This window comes from Amblyraja radiata, chromosome 14 (genome assembly GCF_010909765.2).
Source record: "Amblyraja radiata isolate CabotCenter1 chromosome 14, sAmbRad1.1.pri, whole genome shotgun sequence".
Classification (NCBI taxonomy): Eukaryota; Metazoa; Chordata; class Chondrichthyes; order Rajiformes; family Rajidae; genus Amblyraja; species Amblyraja radiata.
This window is the reverse complement of record NC_045969.1, coordinates 45,801,743-45,826,972: the sequence shown is the minus strand read 5'-3', so window position 1 is coordinate 45,826,972 and position 25,230 is coordinate 45,801,743. Positions and strand designations below refer to the sequence as shown.

General features: G+C 46.6%; 1 protein-coding gene across 1 annotated transcript in view; it reads left to right on the top strand.

Moving 5' to 3' along the window:
- cfap47 (cilia and flagella associated protein 47) overlaps nt 1–25,230 on the top strand; it is a 433,070-nt gene that overhangs the window by 201,874 nt on the left and 205,966 nt on the right. Inside the window, exon 45 of the mRNA XM_033032292.1 lies at nt 21,916–22,115. Coding sequence (XP_032888183.1) covers nt 21,916–22,115 — 200 coding nt within the window. The remainder of the gene's footprint in view (nt 1–21,915; nt 22,116–25,230) is intronic.

Here is a 25,230-nt window from a genome sequence, read left to right as displayed (position 1 = left end):
TGTGAATATCAGACCACAAAGGTAGGACAACCATACAAAATGGAATAGAACATATAAGAACCCTTTTTTAAGAATGTAGTTTTCTTCATTGCATTGTGACTCAGCAGCTGGAATCTGGCTAGTTGAGAGGTCTCTGCTATCTGAAAGTACGTTGAAAGTAAGAAGGGGTCTGTCCCATCAAGGGGACAAGTACTAAGAAACAACTTGAATCTTGTAAATCAGAAGAAATTGTGCATAAACAGGAATGTGGGAATTCAGCCATGTACAATGATCTCTGTACATGCACTGCTGATGGCAAGCCCATTATAAGTCAGCATAGTTTCTTTCCAGGTTCATAAGCTGATGCAAGGATGGTTAGTGTTAGTGGCAAATGCTATCCTATCCCACCGAGGAGCACAAAGTGGATCTTAGTGTGTGTTGCGCAATGTCTGTGAGATGTGTCTGTAAGAACATGTCTTCAGCTTCAGGCTGTTCAATGATACTTTAATGACATTCAATGATACTTTATTGTCGCATGTACCTAGGTACAATGGAATTCTATTTTTGCATACAATCCAGTAAAATCATATAGTTGACCTCACCTAGACAGTACACAAAGAGTCGCCACGTTTCTGGCACCGACAAAATAACACAAAGTTCATCGAACAGTCATATCTTCTCGCAGTGGCGAACCAGGCACCCGCCAGGTTTCTCTTCCGTTGTTCTTCAACTTCTTCGTCAATGGGTTGGTGGCAGAGAGAGTCAATAACCAAGTTTCTAGGTGTGCATATTTCTGAAGATCTGTCCTGGGCCCAGCACAATCATACAGAAAGTCCATCAATTTATTTTCATCCTTAGAAGATCGTGGAGACTTGGTACTTCAACGAATATTTTCTTGAATTTCTTCAGGTCTACAATACAGAGCATAATGACTGGTCGCATCATGGTCTGGTTCAGCAACTCAAACACCCGGGAATGAAGGAGATTACAGAGAGTGGTAGACATTGCCTGGTCCATCACAGGGACTGACCTCCCCGCCATTGAAGGAAGCTATAGGAGGCAGTGCCTCAAAAAGGCAGCCAGTACATCAAAGATTCACATCATCCTCACTACACTCTTATTTCACTCTTGCCATTGGGAAGAAGGTACAGGAGTCTAAAAACTGCAAACGCTAGCTTCCAGAATAGCTTCTTCCCATCAACAATAAGGTTCTTGAACAGTATGCAACACTAGCCTCAACAATGAACTTCTATGGACTATCTTTAGTCACAGTAAGGACTTTGAAGTTTTATTTGCACTTGTATTGTGGTTATTAATAATATTTTTTTCTATATTATATATTCAATATCAATCAATATCAATATTTTATTACATGTCATTTGAACCTCAGTGAGGCTCAAACGAAACTCCGTTTCCACAGCCATACAAACAAAGACAATTTCCTACAGACATACACTCAATTTAATTTACAAAAACATCCATCACAGTGAACCCACTGTGATGGAAGGCAAAGTCTTTTCTCTCCCCTGTTCTCAATTTCGCTCCCGATGTCGAAGCCCCAGGCGGGCCATTTTAGGCCGCGCCGGGCGATGTACGGCCCCGCTCCCGGTCTAAATGTCACAAAGTTGGAACCCCCGGCGGGCGCTGCAATGTCCCACGGCCATGAAGCCGCGCCGGGCGATGTACGGCCCCGCTCCGGGTCGTTCCAACACGGGCTAGAGAAGTCACGTTGCGGGAGCTCCGGATAGTGGTCTCTCCACCCGGACCCGCGAGCTCCCGATGTCCCAGTCCACCGGACCTGCGGCTGCAGCTGGAGCCTCCGAGCTACGTGGTCGGGCCACAGCAGCGAGTCCCTGCGCTCCGATGCCGGCCAGCCCCATGATGGTAAGTCCGCAGTACCGCAGGCTCCGTGACTGGAGCCTCCAGGTCGTTCAGGCTGGAGGCAGCTCCACGGTGCTAGGCCCCAACGACAACGGAGACCCGACAGGAAAAAGGTCGGGTCTCACGTACAGGGAAGAGATTTTTAAAAGTTTCCCCCTTCCCCCCCCCCTGCCCCCCACATATACACTTAAAAACACTATTAAAAAACACAAACAACTACATTTAACTAGACAAAAAATAAAAAAAAGACAGACAGGCTGTATGGGCCGCTGCAACAGTGAGTCGCGCCGCCGCCACCATCTATGCGTATTGTGTTTACAGGCTTTTAAGCTGCTGCAACTAAGAATTTCATTGTTGTATTGTTGGTACATTTGACAATTTTCAGTGCTCCATTGTTGGTACATGTGACAATTAAACACTCGTGATTCTCTTGATATGCAAATATGTAAACCAGGAAATCATGTTATATCTCCCTCCAGTGAGTAATGAATGATGTAACCTATTTAGAAGGTCTAAATGTAATTCAGTACATGCAGAAAATTCACTGCTTGAGGAATGCAGTAGATGCATTATGGTGTGATTCTGATTTTGCACAATTATCCTTTGCTTCAAAAGCATGTAGACAAAGCAAATCAAGTTGCATTACCTGAAAATTCTTGTAAATGGGAGCCACTTCTATCCACAAGGCCTTACATTGCTGCGTTTTAGCCAGGAAAATCCCAGGCTAAATAAGAATATTTCATCACTTGCCACCAGATGACACTACAGTCAATTTTTGAAGTTTCAGTATAAGCACCATCTAGCGATTTATTTCTTCCCTTATAATAGATAAATGCTTGCCAAAGCTTCAACATAAACTCTGACTCTTGGCATGTTGCAGGCCTCAACTCATTTTATTTCAAAATATTGGACACAGTCGTGCAGTTCTTCTGTTACTGAGCAATCATAAATCATACCATGGAAAGTTAGGAAATAAATGTACCTTGTAATTCATAATTTTCCATTTAGGTTTGCAGATGGATGTAGGAAATGCTCCTAACTGGGTACGGTTGAAATGTCAGTATAATTGTCACAATTTTTCCTATAAATCACCATTGACATTGTGGGCAGTGAGGTAAGGGGAGCAGCAGTATTGGGATGGTGGCAGTAAAAGAGAATATTTTTGAATTGGGGTACATAAACGTTGTTTTGGAATCTTTGGGATAGCACCAGGAAAATTTATCATTAAGTCTACTGTTAATTGTAAAATTAAGGGCCTGTCCCACCACGCCTCACCACGCGCCATGCGCACGTAATGCACGCCATGCATGACGTGTAAATGATGTCACGTAAATAAAGCGCAAATGACGCCCAAGTGGGATAGGTCCTTCACTGTTTTACATCTTACCCTATTCAAGGTTATGTGGTTTGTAATATAAGTGGTTAATGCAGTCCTGCTAATTTTATGTGGGTGGGTTGGTTAAAATTGTGGCGTGATATTGTCCTCCTGCCACAGTTAGATGTCAATATTATCAAATTAGTGACGATATTAGAATTGGTGTTCGTTTACACGTTGAATGGTAACAGATAAGTTTATTTATTAGCGGTGATCTAGTGGAGTGAATTGACTCTCATTTTATGAGCCATTCAATTTGCAACCAGATGCTGGATTTTATCATTTTTCCCAGTGATTCATTAAATTAGTTCAGCCGTAATCATTTACCTGTTATAAAAAACGATTTACCTGAACAACTGATTTTAACTGTGCTTAGAAAACCAGTAGAAGCTTGCACTGTGCTAGTTTGTATCATGATTGACTTTGTGTCGGAAATTCATTATTCAAGCTGCACTGCAGGAGTTAAAAGATGTAAATGGAATATAGAAGTGCTCTGCATCGAAGTGATCATCATTCAGATAATCTGTTAAACTGCAGCCCTATCTGTTCATTTAGAGATATAAAGTTGGTATGGGATGTTCTCCTGACGTGCTAGATGACACTGATCATCAAGCAGAATAAAATCATGTTTGTAGATCATTATTTCATTGCTGTTGCTAGGATTTTACTTTATTAAAATTGGCTCCTGTATTTGACTACTTCCCACAGCATTTTTTATTTGTAAGAAAATGTAATTTTTATAGTTGAGGAAATATATGCTATCACTCAAAATACAGACTTGTAGTTTTCAAATGTGCTGCTGCCAGAGGTTGGAATAAATAAGGAATCTATAGGGATAATTTAGAGAGAACAAATTACTGTTTTTACCATAAAAGTAAAACAAAATGTGGTGATGCATGCAGTTCAAAAAATATAATTGCAATTGTGGCGGGATGCCAAACCTCATCCAAAAACTACAAATTTCAGGCTTTGGGCTCTTTCAATATATTAAAGGCAGCAAATAAAGGAGCTAATTGCAGTTATTTAAACAAGCATATGATCAACAATATATTTCACTTTTAAGGGCAGATTTAAAAAACATGACGGATGCAATTCTCCTGGTTTTGATTAATGTTTCTGAAATGACCTGCTGTTGCATCTGTCACTGCTCTGATCGTGTGCTCCACATTTTTATTTTATTTTTTTTTTTTTTTTTTTATTTCAAAATATACTTTATTCAATTGGTAAATATATACAATTTCTGAACCATTCAAACAAAATTCATCCGACATTTTCGGAGACTATACAAACTTTTTCCAGTACAATTTTTTTACATTTGTCAAATTTCACCAAACAGTCCCCCACCAGTGCCACTCTGTGGCCCCTGTTCAAGTAATAAATATATACAATGTGTACACAGTGCGGAAATTTCCATCTGACATTTCAAGTTCCACAAAAAATGTCCCCCACCCGTGCCACTCATGTGGCCCTCTGGTGTGGGATACCTTCCCTTAATTTAATTTAATTTGATTTGAGGGGCGTCTCCACCATACTGTGCCCCCCATGTCCAGCAGCGGAAGGACCCTAGACTGTGGCCCTCCCCCACCGAGCCTTGGCGTTGGCTGCACCAAGCTTCAGCGAGTCCCTTAGCACGTACTCCTGCAGTCTGCAGTGCTCCACATTTTTTTTTTTTATTTCAAAATATACTTTATTCAATTGGAAAATATATACAATTTCTGAACCATTCCAACAAAATTCATCCGACATTTTCGGAGACTATACAAACTTTTTCCAGTACAATTTTTTACATTTGTCAAATTTCACCAAACAGTCCCCCACCAGTGCCACTCTGTGGCCCCTGTTCAAGTAGTAAATATATACAATGTGTACACAGTGCGAAAATTTCCATCTGACATTTCAAGTTCCACAAAAGATGTCCCCCACCTGTGCCACTCATGTGGCCCCCTGGTGTGGGATACCTTCCCTTAATTTAATTTGAGGGGCGTCTCCACCATACTGTGCCCCCCATGTCCAGCAGCGGAAGGACCCTAGACTGTGGCCCTCCCCCACCGAGCCTTGGCGTTGGCTGCACCAAGCTTCAGCGAGTCCCTTAGCACGTACTCCTGCAGTCTGCAGTGGGCCAGTCGGCAACATTCCCCGACGGACATCTCGCTCTGCTGGGTGGTGAGCAACGCTCGGGCAGACCAAAGAGCGTCTTTCACCGAGTTGATGACCCTCCAGCAGCACTCGATGTCAGTCTCTGAATGTGTCCCTGGGAACAGTCCGTAAATCACAGAGTCCTCTGTGACGGAGCTGTTCGGGATAAATCGTTCCAGGGACCCTTTCATACCTCTCCAGACTCGTTTTGCAAATCCACACTCTGCAAAGAGGTGGGCAACCGTCTCCTCTCCATAGCAACCGTCCCGGGGGCAGCGTGCGCTGGTAGTGAGGTTCCGACGGTGCAGGAAGGATCTAACTGAGAGGGCTCCCCTCACCGCCAGCCAAGCCAGGTCTTGGTGCTTGTTGGTCAGTTCTGGCGATGAGGCATTTTGCCAGACAAGCTGGGCAGTCTGCTCTGGGAACCACGCCACCGGATCCATCGAGTCCTTTCCCTGCAGTGCCTGCAGGACATTACGTGCTGACCACTGCCCGATGGACTTGTGGTCAAAGGTGTTGGTCCGGAAGAACCTGTCAACAGACGTCAGATGGGGCGGCAATGTCCAGCTGACTGGTACATTGCGTGGCATCTGCGCCAGGCCCATCCTTCGCAACACCGGGGACAGGTAGAACCTCAGCAGGTAGTGGCACTTAGTGCCCACGTGCCTTGGCTCTACACTCCGCCTGATGCAGCCACACACAAAGGTGGCCATCAGGATGAGGGCGACGTTGGGCACGCTTTTACCCCCGTTGTCTGCCGACTTGTACATGGTGACCCGTCGTACCCGGTCCATCCTCGACCCCCAGATGAACTGGAAGACGGCCCGGGTGATCCCCGTGGCGTAGGAGGGAGGGACTAGGCCACACTTGTGCCAAGTACAGCAGACCCGAGAGCACCTCACACCTGATGACCAAATTTTTCCCGGTTATGGAGAGGGAGCGTTGCTTCCACAGCTCCAGCTTCCTCCCCACCTTGGCTATCCGCTCCAGCCAATTTTTGTTACTCGACTCAGCCCCCCCGAACCAGATCCCCAGCACCTTCAAGAAGTCAGGCTTGATGGTGAAGGGGATGGAAGATCGGTCGGGCCAGTTGCCAAAGAGCATGGCCTCGCTCTTCCTGCGGTTCACCCTGGCTCCCGTGGCCGACTCAAACTGGTCACAGATGCTGATCAATCTGCGGACCGACCTTGGATCCGAGCAGAAGACGGCGACATCGTCCATGTACAGGGAGGTCTTGACCTGAATGCCCCCACTGCCTGGCAATGTCACTCCTCTTATGCTCGCATCCTTCCTGATGGACTCGGCAAAAGGTTCAATACAGCAGACAAACAAGACAGGAGAGAGAGGGCAACCCTGCCTGACTCCAGACCTTACAGGGAAACTGTCTGATTCCCACCCATTGATTTGGACTGCACTACGGATGTCGGTGTAGAGCAGTTTGATCCAATTTCGGATTCCCTCCCCAAAACCCATTTTGGAGAGCACGTCCCTCATGTACGTGTGCGATATCCTGTCGAAGGCCTTCTCCTGGTCCAAGCTGACTAGGCAGGCATCCACCCGTCTGTCCTGCACGTAGGCGATGGTATCTCTCAGCAGCGCTAGGCTGTCTGAGATTTTCCTGCCAGGTACAGCACAGGTTTGGTCCGGGTGGATCACCCGTCCCAGAGCAGACTTGACCCGGTTGGCGATGGCCTTAGACAGGATCTTGTAGTCTACATTCAACAATGTTATGGGTCTCCAATTCTTTATATCTTTCATCTCCCCCTTCTGCTTGTAGATTAGGGTGATGCTGCCCTTCCTCATGGAGTCTGACATGCTGCCGGCTAGAAGCATGTCGTTGTACACTTCCAGCAGGTCCGGGCCCACCCAGTCCCACAGAGCCGAATACAACTCGGCCGGTAAGCCATCGCTTCCGGGAGTTTTACTCGAGTTTTACTCAAAGGAGCGGATGGAGCCAGTCAGCTCCTCTAGGGTCAGTGGTTGGTCCAGATGAAGACCTGCAGCAGTGTAATGCTGAAAATTTGCATTTCCACTTCTACCCAGTCAGACCTGCTGTGAGATCAGTATCTTCATTCTTTTGAATGAGAGTTAGTCAGTCTGCGGAGAAATTTTAATTTAAAAAGTGGTTTCACTTTAATGTTTTTAATGTTTCTGTGTGTTTCCTGTGTTTTTTAATTCATTTCAATTCAAACCATTACTTTTTACAGTATTTACATCAATGTTGATATTTTCTAAATGTTGCTGAATGACAGAGCCAATTAAAACTTAAAGCAGTTTCACAGCTTTGGTGCAAGACAAAACATTGGCCCAACTTCAACTTTACTCATAGAGTAATCGAGTGATACAGTGAGGAAGCAGGCCCTTCGGCCCAACTTTTCCACACCGGCCAACATGTCCCAGCTACACTAGTCCCTTGGTCCATATCTCTCTAAACCTTTCCTATCCATGTACCTGAATTACTGCTTCTTAAATGTTAGGATAGTCCCAGCCTCAACTGCCTCCTCTGGCAGCTTGTTCGATGTACAAGTCAAGTCAAGTCAAGTCAATTTTATTTGTCACATACACATACAAGATGTGCAGTGAAATGAAAGTGGCAATGCCTGCGGATTGTGCAACAACTACAGAACAGAATAGAACAGAATCAGTATTTACATGTTAGAAAAAAAACAACAAATTTAAAAAGACACAACACAACAGTAAATTAGTACAGTAAATTAGTCCCTGGTGAGATAAGAGTTTACAGTCCTGATGGCCTGTGGAAAGAAACTCCGTCTCATCCTCTCTGTTTTCACAGCATGGCAGCGGAGGCGTTTGCCTGACCGTAGCAGCTGGAACAGTCCGTTGCTGGGGTGGTAGGGGTCCCCCATAATGTTGCTGGCTCTGGATCTGCATCTCCTGGTGTATAGGTCCTGCAGGGGGGGCGGGTGTGGTTCCCATAGTGCTTTCGGCTGAACGCACTACTCTCTGCAGAGCCTTACTGTCCTGGGCAGAGCTGTTCCCAAACCAGATTTTGATGTTGCCAGACAAGATGCTTTCTACAGCCCCAGAGTAGAAGCACTGAAGGATCCTCAGAGAGACTCTGAATTTCCTCAGCTGCCTGAGGTGGTAAAGGCGCTGCCTTGCCTTACTCACCAGTGCAGCAGTGTGTGTTGCCCATGTCAGATCCTACGTGATGTGGACTCCCAGGTATTTAAAGCAGCTCACCCTATCCACAGTAGCCCCATTTATCTCCAGTGGCGTGTACGTCCTTGGATGTTATGCCCTTCTAAAGTCCACAATCAGCTCCTTAATTTTTATGACATTCAAGAGGAGGCTGTTGTCCTTACACCAGAGTGCCAGATCAGCCACCTCCTTCCGGTAGGCCTTCTCATCGTTATCGAAGATCGGGCCCACCACCACAGTGTCATCAGCAAATTTGATTATGGAGTTGGAGCTGAACCTGGCCACACAGTCATGTGTATACAGGGAGTACAGTAGGGGGCTGAGGACGCAACCCTGGGGGGATCCTGTGTTCAGGGCGAGGGATTTTGATGTATGTCTTCCCATCTTGACTACCTGGGGCCTGGCGGTGAGAAAGTCCAGGACCCAGGCACACAGGGGAGGGTTAAGCCCCAGTTCCAGCAGCTTCTCAGCAAGTCTGGTGGGGACTATTGTATTGAAGGCTGAACTGAAGTTAATGAACAGCATCCTCACATAGCCCCCCTTCTGGCTGTCAAGGTGAGAGAGAGCTGTGTGCAGAACCTGGGAGACCGCATCGTCCATGGATCTGTTCCGACGGTATGCGAACTGTAGTGGGTCCATGTTGCGAGGAAGTGTAAAGAGGAGTCATAACACACTGTGTCTTTACTACTGTTTATTCATGATACACATACGTTGCTGCCCTAGCTGTTCGTGGTCTGTCACCGGAACCAGAGAGAGAGATCAATGGGTGGGAAGGTTGTAATTATACTTGTGATATGGGGAGTGGTTAGTAGTGGTGAGGTCACTATGTTAAAGGTACATGCACATGTCATCTACATCCTTCCCCTTGGAAATGAAAAGCAATACAGTAGTGACAGGGCGACCACGTCTCATACGCTACGAGCAGGTAAGCAAACAGTTAAGCAAAATTACCATAACGGACAGGCGGCTTGACCACCCGCCCGGACCGGGTACGCAGCTCGCCATCTCCCCCCTCTGCAGGAAGAACAGGAGCAGGAGCAGGTGCGGGTGAGCGAACCGGGGACCCGGGAGGAGAAGGAGAAGACGGAGGAGGGGATGCAGGCGTAGCAGCGGGAAGACGGGCAGGCGAGGGAGGATTGGCTGTTGGAGAGCGGGGCTGATAGAGCTGAGAAGGCAGGGACCGAGGCATGCGTGGAGCGGCAGGCAACGTGGCAGACAGCGGGGGGGCAAAGGGGTCGGAAGGCGGTGGTGGGGGCTCGTTGACAAGCCGCAGATGTTGGCGGGACCGGCGGTAAATGGTACCGTCATGGTCGACCAGATAGGACTGCGGCGAACCAGCAGTATCGACGACGATGGCAAGCCTGGAGTGACCGGAGGGGGACTGCATCCAGACGACTTGGCCAGGGAACAGACGCGGGAGGGGACGGCAGGACTTGTCGTGGGAGCGCTTTTGGATTTCTTGCTTGAGGGCAATGCGCTCCTGGACGGCAGCGGGCTGGAGAACAGAGGGCACGAGGGACCGCTGGGTCACCGGGATCGGAGGTCTCGTAGTGCGAGACATCAGCCGCTGTGCTGGCGAGCCCAAGGCAGGGTCGCGGGAGATGTTTCGAAGGTTGAGGAGGGCCAGGTAAAAAGTCAGAATGGGACAGTCTACAATGTTCCAGCAAGTCCTTAGCACTGCGGACAGCGCGCTCTGCCAGGCCGTTGCTTTGCGGGTACTCTGGGCTGCTGGTATAGTGTCGGAAGTTCCAGCTGGCAGCGAAACTCCGAAATTCGGCACTTGAGAACTGGCTGCCGTTGTCCGATTGAAGACTTGCCGGGGAGCCAAAGGTTGCGAAGTTGCGGCGCAGCTTCCCGATAACGGCCGAAGAGGTGAGGGAGTGCAGCTGGTCAACCTCGAATCAGCTGGAGTACGAGTCAACAAGGACCAGGAAGTGCTTGCCACGCCACTCGAAAAGGTCAGTGGCGATGGCCATCCAGGGCAGCTCGGGGGCAGGCTGTTGCAGAAGCGGCTGCCGTTGTTGATGGGGAGTGAGGCTATTGCAGGTAGAGCAGGCGGAGTCCCTCTCCCGGATGTCTTGGGCCATGCCGGGCCAGTAGAACTGACTCTGGGCCTGAGACAGAGTGGCCTCGGCCCCAGGATGACCGCGGTGGGCGGTCTGAAAGTAGTGGTCTCGCAGCGCAGCAGGCACAACGACCTTGTGTCCCTTCACGACCACGCCGTCGTGCAGCACGAGCTCGTCACGGACCAGGAAGTAGGGCACGGCACCAGCCGGCAAGGATGAACGACGGTCTGGCCAGCCCTGCCGGATGACGTCGGCAAGCTGCTGCAGGGCAGGATCCTTGGCAGTGTTGCTGACCAGGGACTGCATCTGCTGTGAAGGCACAATGTTAACGTTAAGTACCATCAGGTCAGACGATTCATATGGATGGCGAGCGGTGCGCGAGACAGCGTGTCGGCCACGAACATGTCCTTGCCCTTGCGATATACAATTCTGAACGTAAAACGCTGGAGCTGCAGCATCATGCGCTGCAAACGGAACGAGGCAACGTGGATCGGCTTGTTGAGGATAGAGACCAGCGGCTGGTGGTCGGTCTCGATCGTGAAGCTGCTGCCCAGAATATAGTCCTTGAACTTGGAGCAGGCAAACACCACAGCAAGCAGCTCCTTCTCTATCTGAGCATAGCGCTGCTCGGCAGGGGTCATGGTGTGGGACGCGTATGAAACAGGCAGCTGCAGGCCATCGTGGAGCTGCAGGCAAGCAGCACCAAGACCGAACTTGGAGGCGTCGCAGGTGAGAACAATGGGACGCTGCAGATCGAAGAATTTGAGAGTGGGGGTACTGACCAGCCTGGACTTCAGGACGTCAAAAGCTTTCTGGTGATGCGGGAACCAGGCCCAGGCAGTGTCCTTCTTGATCAACTCCCTCAGGGGCGCGCTCAGCTCGCTGAGGTCGGGGATGAACTTCCCCAGGTAATTAACCATGCCCAGGAAACGCTGCAGGCTGGGCACGTCGGTGGGTAAAGACATCTCGGAGACCGCAGCCGTCTTTTGCGGGTCAGGCTTCAGCCCCGAGGCAGTAAAGACGTGGCCCACATAGGTGACCTCCGGGACGCGGAAACGGCGCTTCTTTGGGTTGAGCTTGAGGTTGATTTCACGGGCCCGGTCCAGGACTTGACGGAGGTGGAGGTTGTGCTCAGTAACGTCCTTACCGTAGACCAGGATGTCGTCAACGATGATGGCACACGGCAGACTGGCGAACAGCTGCTCCATCGTCCGCTGGAAGACCTCGCTGGCAGAGTTGATCCCGAATGGCATGCAGAGGAATCGGAACCTGCCGAAGGGCGTGCTGAAGGTAGTCAGGTAAGAGGACCGCTCGTCCAGCGGTATCTGCCAGAAGGAGCTCTTGGCATCGCGAACCGAGAAGACAGTGGCCGGGCCAACCTGTGCAGCGACGTCCTCCACTGTCCGCATGGGGAAGTGCGGGCGTTTGATGGCAAGGTTCAGGTCCTTGGGGTTGATGCAAATGCGAATTTCACTTTTGTCCTTTTTCGCAGCAACAACCATGGTGGAGACCCACCGGGTGGGATCGCTCACCTCCTTCAGGATGCCCATGGTAACCATGTTGAGCAGCGTTGACTCCACCTTGTCCTTCATGGCGAAGGAGACGCAGTGTGGTGGACGGATCACAGGTTCAACACCGAGGTCGACAACGATCTTGTAGCTGCAGTGCAGCTTGCCCAGTTTGTCGTCAAAGCGGTCAGGGTAATCGTGCAGGGGGTCCATAAGGGTCTGCACCTGGTGGATATCACGGTGGAAAGAGACCAAGCCGAGGTCCTGGCACTCCAACTGGAGGCGTGGGTTCGAATCCCACTTCTGACACCATGTAAAGACTTCATAACACACTGTGTCTTTACTACTGTTTATTCATGATACACATACGTTGCTGCCCTAGCTGTTCGTGGTCTGTCACCGGAACCAGAGAGAGAGATCAATGGGTGGGAAGGTTGTAATTATACTTGTGATATGGGGAGTGGTTAGTAGTGGTGAGGTCACTATGTTAAAGGTACATGCACATGTCATCTACAGGAAGGAAGGCGCAGATGTAGTTCTTGATCAGCCTCTCGAAGCATTTCATGACTACGGAGGTGAGGGCCACCTGTCGGTAGTCATTCAAACATGCTGGAGAGGCATTCTTTGGTACAGGTACAATGATGGATCTGTTGAAGCAGGCAGGGACCACAGACTTGGCCAGGGAGAGGTTGAATATTGTGGTGAGCACTGGAACTAGCTGAGTAGCACAAGACTTAAGTACTCGCCCAGATATACCATCTGGGCCTACAGCTTTCCTCGTGTCCTCACGTCGTTGTCGGACAACGAGAATGTGTGCACATCCCCAGCGGTGGACCTTCCTCCAGCCTCGCTAGCCAGCCCGCTGGTGGTGTTGTTGTTAGCCAGCGAGCTAGGGGTGATGTTGCCCGTCTCGAATCGTGCGTAGAAAGAGTTCAGGTCATCAGCTGGGATGGTGCCGGCACTTCCGGTTGAGGGAAGGACTGCTCCGGTAGTTAGTTATAGTCTGTAGCCCCTTGCCAAAGGCGTCTGGTGTCCTGCTGCTCCATCTGCGACTCCATCCTGTCCCTGTACCTCCTTTTTGCATCCCTCACCGCCCTTCGCAGTCGGTAGGACTCTACCTTGTAGTCGTCCATATTTCCGGATGCCAGGCCAGAGTTGTAAGCAGCGGTGCGAGCATTCAAGGCAACGCGAATGGACCTGTCCCCCCAGGATTTTTGATTTGGAAAGATGCTAACCCTTACCGTGGGGATGATGTTATCGGCTATTGTTGCAATGTTGCGTGACCGCTTCCGCGAACTCACTGACGTCACTGGAACTTGCTTGGAACATATTCCAGTCGACATTGCTCAGTGCATCTTGCAGCATGGCCTCTGACTGGTCGGACTACCGCTATACGTCCCACATCACTGCCGCTTCCCGTACTATCCATTGTTTATACTCCGGCAGCAGGAAAATGGCAGCGTGGTCAGATTTTCCAAAAGGAGGGAGAGAAACGGCCGTAGTAGCCTTTCCTGAACGGCGTGTAGCAGTGGTCCAAAGTTATTTCCCCCCTGGTGACACACGTGATGTGTTGGCAGAAGTTAGGCATGACCTTTTTGAGATTTAACTTATTAAAATCCCCAGCCACCACCATAGCTACCACCATAGCCTTGTTTTGGTGTCAACATAGCACATCGTGTAGGGCCGATAGTGCCACTTCTGTGTCCTATTTAGCTATCACTGAGCTGAACTCCCGGGGAAGGTAGAATGGGCGAGCAGGAATGAGAAAGCGTCTTAATATTTCAAAGGTTGCACCAGTTATTATTGGTCATGAAGCAAACTCCTCCACCCTTGGATTTCCCAGATTCTTCCGCTCTGTCGTCACGGTAAACAGTGAAGGACTCGGTTGGGCAGATTACCTGATCTGGCACCAGCGAGGCCAGCAATGTCTCGGTCAGACGGAAGATGTTGCAGTCTCTTGTGTCCCACTGGAATCTGATCCTTGCCCTGAGGTCTCCAGGGACTGGACATTCGCCAGAAGAATGCTGGGCAGAGGTGGACGGAAGGCTTGGGCTCTCAGCCTATTCCGAATCCTCCCCTCCCCCCCGCTTACCCCGATGTTTTCTCTGGCTTTTCCCCGGAGCCGCACTCCCATTGTTGTTGCTGCGGCGCGCTCTTTTGATCTCTGCCGGCCATGCTGGATTGGTGAGTACAGTGTTTAAAAAGTCTCCGGTTACGTTAAAGTTTTGTTTTACGAGAGTTTCCCGGTCGTACGTTGTTAGTGCTAGTGTGTTAGTACTTAGAAATAAATTAAAAATTAACATACAAGTTTAAAATACACACAGTCACCACTATTTGTGTGAAATGTTGCTTTGTTTTTGGGCAGGACCTTATCGATAAGCTGTCTATTATCTATTTATCACAGAGAGTTGTGAGTCTGTGGAATTCTCTGCCTCAGAGGGTGGTGGAGGCAGGTTCCCTAAATGCTTTCAATAGAGAGCTAGATAGGGCTCTTAAAAATAGCAGAGTCGGGATATGGGGAGAAGGCAGGAATGGGGTACTGATTGGGGATGATCAGCCATGATCACATTACATGGCGATGCTGGCTCGAAGGGCCGAATGGCCTACTCCTGCACTTATTGCTTATTGTCTATTGTCTATTCGCAAACTGAGTACTGGATGTGGAGGGCCAGTCTTACTTGCCTCCACATTCAACAGGCCTGGTGGGTAAACATGGCAATGAACTGGCCAGAATAATATGACCCATTTGCTTGTGCAGAAGATCATGGATTAACCATTCAAGACATCAGTTTTTATGTTCAAATGTACAGATCTTTAAAAATGTCATAAATGCATTATTTCCCTTTCAGGACAAAATTCCAAATTCAAATGATAAATGCAAACTGCACAACATTCAGTGTAGTCTAAATCAACTTGGCTCATTTTATTGTGAAGCAAATGTGTGTACTGGAGTTAAATTTTAAAAAAGTTATGATAAATAATTGATGCACATTAATAATTATGCATATGTTGTGTTTAGTAGAATAGCTACTATTGCCACTTATATTCACAATGGAGCTTTGGAGTACATCACAGTTGTGGCGCCACCTAGTGATTAGGCCGCTTACTATGTGAGATTTTACCGCCTTCACGGATCACAACTCCTCACCTTCGCGTTTGCGAAGGTGCCGGATCCCTGGTCTGCTCGGCAGCAGCGGCAGTTGGCGTACATCTCCGAGTTTACCACTAGCATCCACCACATCGAGGGTATAAACAATCGGGTTGAACACACGTTGTCACAGCTCGCCATTGATGCGGTCCTGGATGTCGCTCCGGGGATCGACTTTTCCGCCTTGGCGGCTGCTCAACTGGAGGATGCTGAGATGCCCGGGGCTGTACGAGGGGCTCTTCCGGGTGCTGCAGCGGGGACATACGACTTTTGTTTTGGACAGGGGGGGGGGGTCGGTGTGAGACTGCGTCGGTAGCACGGTTGAAGCCTGCCCATGTTGACCTGAGTCAACCTGTGTTGGTGGCCCTGCCTCGTCTACGGGGGCGTCCGCGGTCCTGCCTGCTCCCGCCTTCGCCTCCCTCGCGGGAGTCCCCTGTGGGGGGGGATGTGTGCACGAGGTCCGGCCGCCTCGTTCGTCTACCCTTTCGGTTTCATGCCTCCGGTTCTGGGGGGTCCTGTGACGCCACCCAGTGGTTAGGGCACTTACTATGCGAACCCTTGGCAGTCGGAGGTAGGGTCACGTGACTGGGTAATGACAGGAAGGAGTTGTCACGAGGTTTAGGGGTGTACCCTAGTATAAATATTCAGCCCCGGGTCAGCCTTCCCCCATTCGCGTGTATGTTGTTATCTGTACTTCAGCAATAAAGATCTCTTTGATTCACCACGCGTGGCTTGCTTATTCGCACACCATGCGGTATTAATTTTTAACTCTACACTGATTCACATGTAACATGATGCATTTCAGAACAATGACTTCATGGCTTGTCACTTCTTAATGAGTCTGAGCAGCACTACTCAACCATTTTATATTTATTTGCACATAATCTTACAAATTCATCTCAGACTTTGGAGAAGCTAAGGACAATTCATTCAGTTAAAATCGAATTCGTGCAACCACCAATATAAATGCAATGTAATGCAAATGCATTGGCTTTTCTGCTGTGGCATAGCAGTGTATTAGCTTCTCACAGTCCATTAATCTGCAAATGAGGTGCAGTTGCTTGCTCCCTGTGCGACATGCTGTTAGAAAATCGTTGTCAAGTGCAGTGTAGTAAGTATAGTGAGTATCCTTAAAAAATATTTTCTTTGTTTTGATGAATTTCAGTATTGTTCAGAATAGAATCCAATTTTTATAAGAACATTGACCTGGATATTTACAGGAGCAAGTTTCATGGCCAGTATTTATGGTGTTTCGCATGGGAAACAAGTCTGGATATCTTACATGGAACATTATCATTCCTGTGATTTGTCTCGCTAATAGGTACTATGCCTGGTAAACAGCCTGTCTGAGATGCGAGGCTCCCAGATCGGGTCATAAACCCATTAGACCAATCCGCAATTCTGGGTTAGATAGGGATCTGATTCCAGAGTGAATGGAGTGGGAGGTTGATAGAGGTGGGGACGGAGGGGGGGGGGGGGGGGGGGGGGGGGAGGTAATTAGAATCTGATTTTGTTGGCCAAAGGTATTTGCTCTCTTCACATGGAGGAGTCTGATTCATGATCTGACTGGAGAGCAGTCATCAAATCCAGGAGACCTTTTAATTGGGGATGTGCAGGTGGTGGTGTGGTGTGACGGGCAGCTTGAGAAATGGTCCTTTTTGGCAGCTGGGTGGTGTAATGTAGCTGGGTGGGGGAGCTGTGTCCTAACCTGGAAGGCAGTGCTCATTGTGTAAGAAGGAATTGCAGATGCTGGTTTACACCGAAGATAGACACAAAATGTTGGAGTAACTCAGTGGTGTTTAAGAAAGAACTGCAGATGCTGGAAAAATCGAAGGTAGACAAAAAACCTTGGTAGAAGGTAGACAGAGAAACTCAGTGGGTGAGGCAGCATTTATGGAGAAAAGGAATAGGCGACGTTTCGTGTCGAGCCCCTTCTTCAGACTGATGTCGGGGGGTGGGGCGGGAAAAAGAAAGGAAGATGCGGAGACAGTAGGCTTTGTGGGAGAGTTGGGAAAGGGAGGAGAAGGAGGGAGAAAGCAAGGGCTATCTAAAATTAGAGAAGTCAATGTTCATACCGCTGGGGTGCAAACTACCTAAGCGAAATATGAGGTGCTGTTCCTCCAATTTGCGCTGGGCCTCACTCTGGCAATGGAGGAGGCCCAACTCAGTGGGATAGGCAGCATCTCTGGAGAGAAGGAATGGGTGAAGGTTTGAGTCGAGACCCTTCTTCAGACTGGTGTAAAGCTGGTTAAATTAGCTTGTTCAAACTTTATTACATATTTAAATTGTCAGACTCTTTCCTGAAAGTAATAAAATACATTTTTAAAGAAAACTCTGCATATGCTGGAAATTTGAATAAAAATAGACAATGCTGGAAATGTTCAGTAAATTGGACAACGTCTGTTCACAGAAAAATAGTGTTTCTGGTTTTGGCCCCTTCATCTGATAAACATCTGCCGACAAATGATTCTGGTCCTGATTTATTAACTCTCTTTCCACAGATGCTGGTTGACCAGCAGAGTATTTCCCGGATATTTTGTTTTTATTCGGGAGCAGGTTGGCTGACTTTCCCTTCATGTCACCTGAAAATGGATAGGTTGAATTATTAAGAGATTTAACATATTTATCCCCATCTGCTCCAAACCCACCAGTGCTTGAGTAACTCAGTCAGACAACAGCATCTCTGGAGGACATGGATAGGCGATGTTTTGGGACCCTTCTTCAGACTGATTGTAGAGGGGGAGATAAAGCTGGAAAAGAGGTGGGGGCAAGTGATACTGTAGTTGGATATAGTGAGGAGGATTTTTGATTGACAGATGGGTGGACATAGGCTTGAGATGAAAAGGTGACAAAAGGGTGACAAGCAGACTAGGTGATAAGGAGGAAAGAGGCTTGAAATAGCAGTGAAATGTAAAGCTGGAGGGTGATATAGGAGCGGACGAGAACGGGAGGTTGGGCGTGGTGAACAAGTGGATGGGATAGAGGAGGAATGGATGCACACCGGCGTCAGGTAACAGCGGGAGGAAGAAAAAAAAGAACACAGTGGTGTGTTACCTAAAATTGGTGAGTTCAATGTTTATACCTTGAGGTTGTAAGCTCTGGCAATGGAGGAGGACCAGGACAGAAAGGTCAGTATGGGAATGAGAGGGAGAGTTAAAATAGTTAGCAGCTGGGAAATCCAGCAGGCCTAGGCAAACTAAGTGCAGGCCTAGGCACACCTAGGCTATGTTTGGTCTCGCCGGTGTGAAGAAGGCCACATCCGGAGCACCAAATGCGGCAGATGAGGTTAGAGAAGGTACATGCCAATACCCTGGATGTCCTCTTTCTTTAGTAAACGTGGTTTCCCTCTGGTGTTATGAATAGATTCCTCACCCATGTCACATCTATGTCCTGAAGTTCTGTTCTCGCTCCCTCTCCCCCAAGATGGAACGAGGATAGTTGCCCTGGTTCTTACCTTGCACCCTACGAGTCTCTGTGTCCAAACCAGCATTGTTTGTCATTTCCTCCACCTCCAACATGATCCCACCGCTAATCACATCTTCCTGTCCTCACCCCTTTCTGCTTTCGATAAGGACCACTCCCTCTGCAACTCCTTGGTTCGCTCAACCCTTCCCACAAAAACCGTCCCCACCCAGGTACTTTCCCCTGTAACCGCAGGAGATGTAACACAGCCCTTACTTATCCTTCTGCACCTCCATCCAGGGATAGAAACATAGACATAGAAACATAGAAAATACGTGCAGGAGTAGGCCATTCGGCCCTTCGAGCCTGCACCACCATTCAATATGATCATGGCTGATCATCCAACTCAGTATCCTGTACCTGCCTTCTCTCCATACCCCCTGATCCCTTTAGCCACAAGGGCCACATCTAACTCCCTCTTAAATATAGCCAATGCACTGGCCTCAACTACCTTCTGTGGCAGAGAATTCCAGAGATTCACCACTCTCTGTGTGAAAAATGTTTTCCTCATCTCGGTCCTAAAAGATTTCCCCCTTATCCTTAAACTGTGACCCCTTGTTCTGGACTTCCCCAACATCGGGAACAATCTTCCTGCATCTAGCCTGTCCAACCCCTTAAGAATTTTGTAAGTTTCTATAAGATCCCCCCTCAATCTTCTAAATTCTAGGATCCTAGATGAGACCTCCTCTAGCGTGGATATTCCATGGAAGCAATCATGAGGTGTGTGATTTGAGTAATACAACCACAATTGGCTTTTATACATATGAATGTTTCTTTGAAAGACATTAATAGTAATGGTTTCATAATTGCACTATGATTTCTGTTATGAAATGTTAACATTGAGTAATATATGAGTCATTCAATTACCAATATAATTTATTTATAAAAATAATTATAAAATGTTACAGAAGAACATGACTACAGAAGAATTTAGAATCAAGTACACAGGACAAGATGTTAAGAAGTCCCTTGTGCCAATAGGTGGGGAGCATTTCATGACATTCGTTGATTGTTGAGAGTGGTAGACGCTCAACATCGGGGGGGGATACGTATAGGCCTGGGTAACCTTCAGGACAGTTGGGCACAGGACACAGGAAAGCAGTGGAAAATAGTGAAGCCAATAGAACCTGATTGTTGGAGGTTTGCACTGCTGGTGACCCATTCTTTTGCAGTCGTTTTCAATTTTCTGCTCCAATAAAGCCTTATTCAACTTCTGTGGATAATTAAACTAGTTGAAACCAGGATGTGAGATTTCGGGATAAAATTGTCTTGTTGTTGGCAATCAGGAGCAGTTGGAATATGGAATAAATGAGGACTATGGATAGACAGTTCAGAAAGTGGTGGGAGTAAGAAAGAAGGGTGAAGTACTCTCGAGGAAGAATCTCAGAGGAAAGGGATAGTCAGGGAAGTTATTTGAGTGATATTCCATGTACCTTGTTCAGAGACTACAGCCGTTAAAACACGGTTGCTTTGAAATATGTCTGACAACAGGCACATTGCAGAGCATGCAACTTAATTTTCCAGTTAATACTATACACGAGTGTTGCAAAAGGAATTACATAATTTTACATAATGGGTCTTCTTTACGAATGAAACATAAACCAAAGGAATAGTTAGATCTCAAGCCGGGTGTTGAGCAGCCAGGTTGTTGTCTCTGCGTCAATGTCTGCCAGGCCCTGAGCTCCATTTGGTGGGTGGTAGAGCGGGCACCCAGAGATGACATGGTTGGCTGTCTGTTGTTCTGCTCCGCATTCACAGGCTGGGCTCTGGTGGAGCCCCCATCTCCACATGCTGGCATTGAAATGCCCAACTCCAGTATGAAGTCTGTTGAGCTTCACCCATGCTCCTCTGGGGAGGTCAGACCCTTAACAGCTTTTATCTGGTGAAGAGATGTAGCTGTGTAATGGAGATGAGGTTGCCTTCCACTCCTGTGACCACTTGGTGGCTATCCAGTGTGCTTTTGTGCTTACATGGGTCATGACTGGAAAAGTCTAGTTGTATTTTCAGTATTGTGCATAGATCTAGAAATTGTTGCAATTGCTTACCTCACCAATAATAATAATTTTCATATGTATTGGCCTGAAAAATTGTGTTTTGCAAGCAAATCTGTGGCCCAAACTATTTTGCGATAGAAATAGAAAACACTTTTATATGTTAATGTGTCAAGTCAGTGATATTTCATCTGAAATGGGACAATTTCAAAATCTGATATTTTTCAATGAGTTTCAGTAGAACACCATAGAAAACAGGTCAGACTGGCAATGGAATGGTGAAAGAAAATAATATCTAGCCAGAATGCATGGATAGGTACCTGATGGTCAGCAAAAATACAGTGGGCCAAAGGACCCCATTCTATAGTGTATGACTCCATGACTCTTGTGTTCTACAATCTGCAACACAAATTGGAGGAACATCACTTCATATTTTGATTGGGCAGCTTACAACCCAGTGGTATGAACATTGATTTCTCTAACTTCAAGTCACCCTTGCATCCCTTCTTTCTCCGTCTCGCTCCCACCCTAGTTGGTGTACTAGTTTTACTGTCATCCTGCTGAGTTTCACTGTTTGTATCCTTTGTTACCAGCTTCCCCACAGCTAACAATGGACAATTGTGGGCTCCACCTTGATCATCGTTGCTGGCTTTGATTTGTCCTTTTGCTTACCTTTCATTAATTTGTTCTATGTACCTTTTCATATCTCTTGTTTCCCTCCCCCCTGACTCTAAGTCTGAAGAAGGGTCTCGACCTGAAACGTTACCTATTCCTTTTCTCCAGAGATGCTCCCTGACCTGCTGAGTTACTCCAGCTTTTTGTGTCTATCATTGTTATAAACCAGCATCTGTTGCTCCTACCTGCACTCTACAAACATTGAAATGGTTTCTTTTGTAATATTCTTGAGAGGCAACAAAAATAAATAACTTTCGGATCAAATTTGAAACCCGTTTGATGGAGTTCAGTTTGTGGACAGAGAATTCCTTTTAATATTAGTTTCATATTTGTATTTTTACTTGGCTAATCAGCTGCTAATGTAAGTAAAATAAAGTGCAGGAAAAAGTTTTGAAATGCAAAGAATAGGACAAGATGAAATTTGTGCTAAATTATCATTAATGAGAGTTGTACTTAGCTCTAGAATGCTTATTTATGTCAAGTCGCTTTGTAATTTGGAAAATGAGATTTACATTGTTTTCATTAAATCTAGATGAAGAAGCTTCATCCAGCCTGCCAATGAAATTTGTATCAGAAGGGCCAGGCCACTATCCTTGTAAGATCCTGTTACAGTCCAAATATGATGTCCGTTTGTATAACATTCTATGTGTGGTAAATCCTGAAGAGTTCTTTGAGACTGAGTTGGAAATTGCTGCGTCTACCCACCAATCCGTCATTAAAAATATTCATTTGGTAAGTGCTGAAAATGTAAACTCATTTTGAGAAAGTTCATTAATCACTGCATGATGTAATATATTTATTCTCAATTTCAATGAAATGAAATGATCATTTTGAATCATTATTTTTGAATTGGTGTAAAACACATGTGAGCATATTAAAAGACAGAGCTACATAATCATGAAAAAGAAGATGGAAAAGTATAAACCATCTCAAGAAAAATATTGTATTTAATATTTCATGCAGATTCTAGTCACCAATTTGCTTTCTTAATTTTATTTAAAATGTTAATTTTTGAGTGTGAATTTTCTGACCCAGCATGTTATAACCAATAATATTTTACTCTTTGCTAAATGATTCTAATCAACTTTATTAGAATTCAGTTTTTGCCTTGATCATAGAGATGACAATGAATATTTTAATTTATCTTGAGCAGACTCACTCATTGTTATTAAAATTAGGATGAAATCTAGGAAATTGCTCAAAGGTTAAGAACATATTTAATTTGACGGAGCTTCCAGTGGAAGTGGTGGAGGCAGGTTCGTTGGTATCATTTAAAAATAAATTGGATAGGCATATGGATGAAAAGGGAGTGGAGGGTTATGGTATGAGTGCAGGCAGGTGGGACTAAGGGAAAATAATTGTTCGGCACGGACTTGTAGGGCCGAGATGGCCTGTTTCCGTGCTGTAATTGTTAGATGGTTATATGACGGGTTGAAAATCCTCAGATTATTTTAGCCAAGTCTGTAGATGTTCTGCTATCTAGTCAGTGGCCTGAAATGTTAACTCTATTTCTCTAGCCATATTCATTGCCTGAAGAAGGGTCTCAACCCGAAATGTCACCCATTCCTTCTCTCCAGAGATGCTGCCTGTCCCGCTGAGTTACTCCAGCATTTTGTGTCTACCTTCATTGCCTGACAGTTTCCAGCATTTCCTTTTTTTATTTGATATTCTTATCCTTGATACTCTTGTAATCCTTGTGCATGGGGACATAATAACAGGGATACACCGTTATGTTTCTCAAGTACATTAGAACGTAGAGCAGAATAGCACAGGAACAAGCCCTTCAGCCCACAATGTCCGTGCTAAACATGATACCAAGTTAAACTAATCTACTCTGTCTGCACGTAATCAATATCCTTCCATTCCCTGCAAACCTACATGCCTATCGAAAAGCTTTTTAAATGCCATTTTCATATCTGCCTCCACCACCACCGCTGACAGCATGTTCCAGGTATCCACCACTCTGTAAAAATAATTGTCCCACACATCTCATATAAACATGCTTGTCCTTGAGAGAGATTGTGACTGATTGATGACCTAAATATATTATCTTCACCTTGTTTAATACTTTGATTATTGTCTATCAATATTCATAGTCATGGAGCTGTACAGCATGGAAACAGGCGTTTCAGCTGAATTTATCCACCAGATCCAATTGTTTTTGCTGAGTTAGTTCTGCTCACGCGTGCCTGGCCTATATCTAACCTGTCCAAGTTTCTTTTAAATGTCATTATTGTAGCCACCTTTACCATTTTGTCTGGCAGCTCATTCTACGTGTGTATGTAGCACTCTGTGTGTGAAAAAGTTGCCCTTCAGGACACTTTAAAATGTATAATTTTAAATGTATGCTTAGTATCTGACTCCTCTACCCTGGGGTAAAGACTGTGGCTACTCTACTTATCTATGCTCCTCGTGATTTTACAAAACTCTAGAAGGTCACCTCTCAGTGGCTTGCACTCCATGGAAAAAGGAGCCAGCTTCTACTTCTAACGCAAACCCTCATCCTCAAATGTTTTTTGTGCTCTTTCTAGATTTATGACATTCTTCCTAGAGCAGGGCAACCAGACGTATATGCAGTACTATAAATGTGGCTTGAGCAGTGTCTTGTACAGCTGTAACATTATGTATCAATTCTATACTCCTTCTCCAGGGCAGCTCCCAGGCTCTGGAACTCCCTCCCCCAACTGATCCGCAATTCCGTGTCCCTCACCATCTTCCAGTCCCGCCTCAAGACCCATCTCTTCACCTCTGCCTATCCTTAGCCCCACGTCCCCCTCCCTTTTCATCTGTGCATTAATTGCCTCATATTGTGTTTTGTATTGAATTCTGTCTTTACTTTGTGTACTAGTCATGTCCCTACTATTTATTTCATTCCCCTTACATGTTTTTCCTCTACCTGCTAAATTTTTGTAAGGTGTCCTTGAGACTCTTGAAAGGCGCCCATAAATAAAATGTATTATTATTATTATTATACTCAATAACTTGATGAAGGCAAGGCAAGCCTGCCAAATGCCTCACCTGTTCACCTGTGATGCCATCTTTATAGAACTATGTACATAGAAACATAGAAAATAGGTGCAGGAGTAGGCCATTCGGCCCTTCGAGCCTGCAACGCCATTCAATATGATCATGGCTGATCATCCACTCAGTATCTTGTACCTGCCTTCTCTCCATACCCCCTGATCTCTTTAGCCACCAGGGCCACATCTAACTCCCTCTTAAATATAGCCAATGCACTGGCCTCAACTACCTTCTGTGGCAGAGAATTCCAGAGATTCACCACTCTCTGTGTGAAAAATGTTTTTCTCATCTCGGTCCTAAAAGATTTCCCCCTTATCCTTAACCTGTGACCCCCTTGTTCTGGACTTCCCCAACATCGGGAACAATCTTCCTGCATCCAGCCTGTCCAACCCCTTAAGAATTTTGTAAGTTTCTATAAGATCCCCCCTCAATCTTCTAAATTCTAGCAAGTACAAGCCGAGTCTATCCAGTCTTTCTTCATATGAAAGTCCTGACATCCCAGGAATCAGTCTGGTGAGCCTTCTCTGTACTCCCTCTATGGCAAGATGTCTTTCCTCAGATTTGGAGACCAAAACTGTATGCAATACTCCAGGTGTGGTCTCACCAAGACCCTGTACAACTGCAGTAGAACCTCCCTGTTCCTATACTCAAATATTTTTGCTATGAATGCTAACATACCATTCGCTTTCTTCACTGCCTGCTGCACCTGCATGCCTACTTTCAATGACTGGTGTACCATGACACCCAGGTCTCGTTGCATCTCCCCTTTTCCTAATCGGCCACCATTCAGATAATAGTCTACTTTTTTGTTTTTGCCACCAAAGTG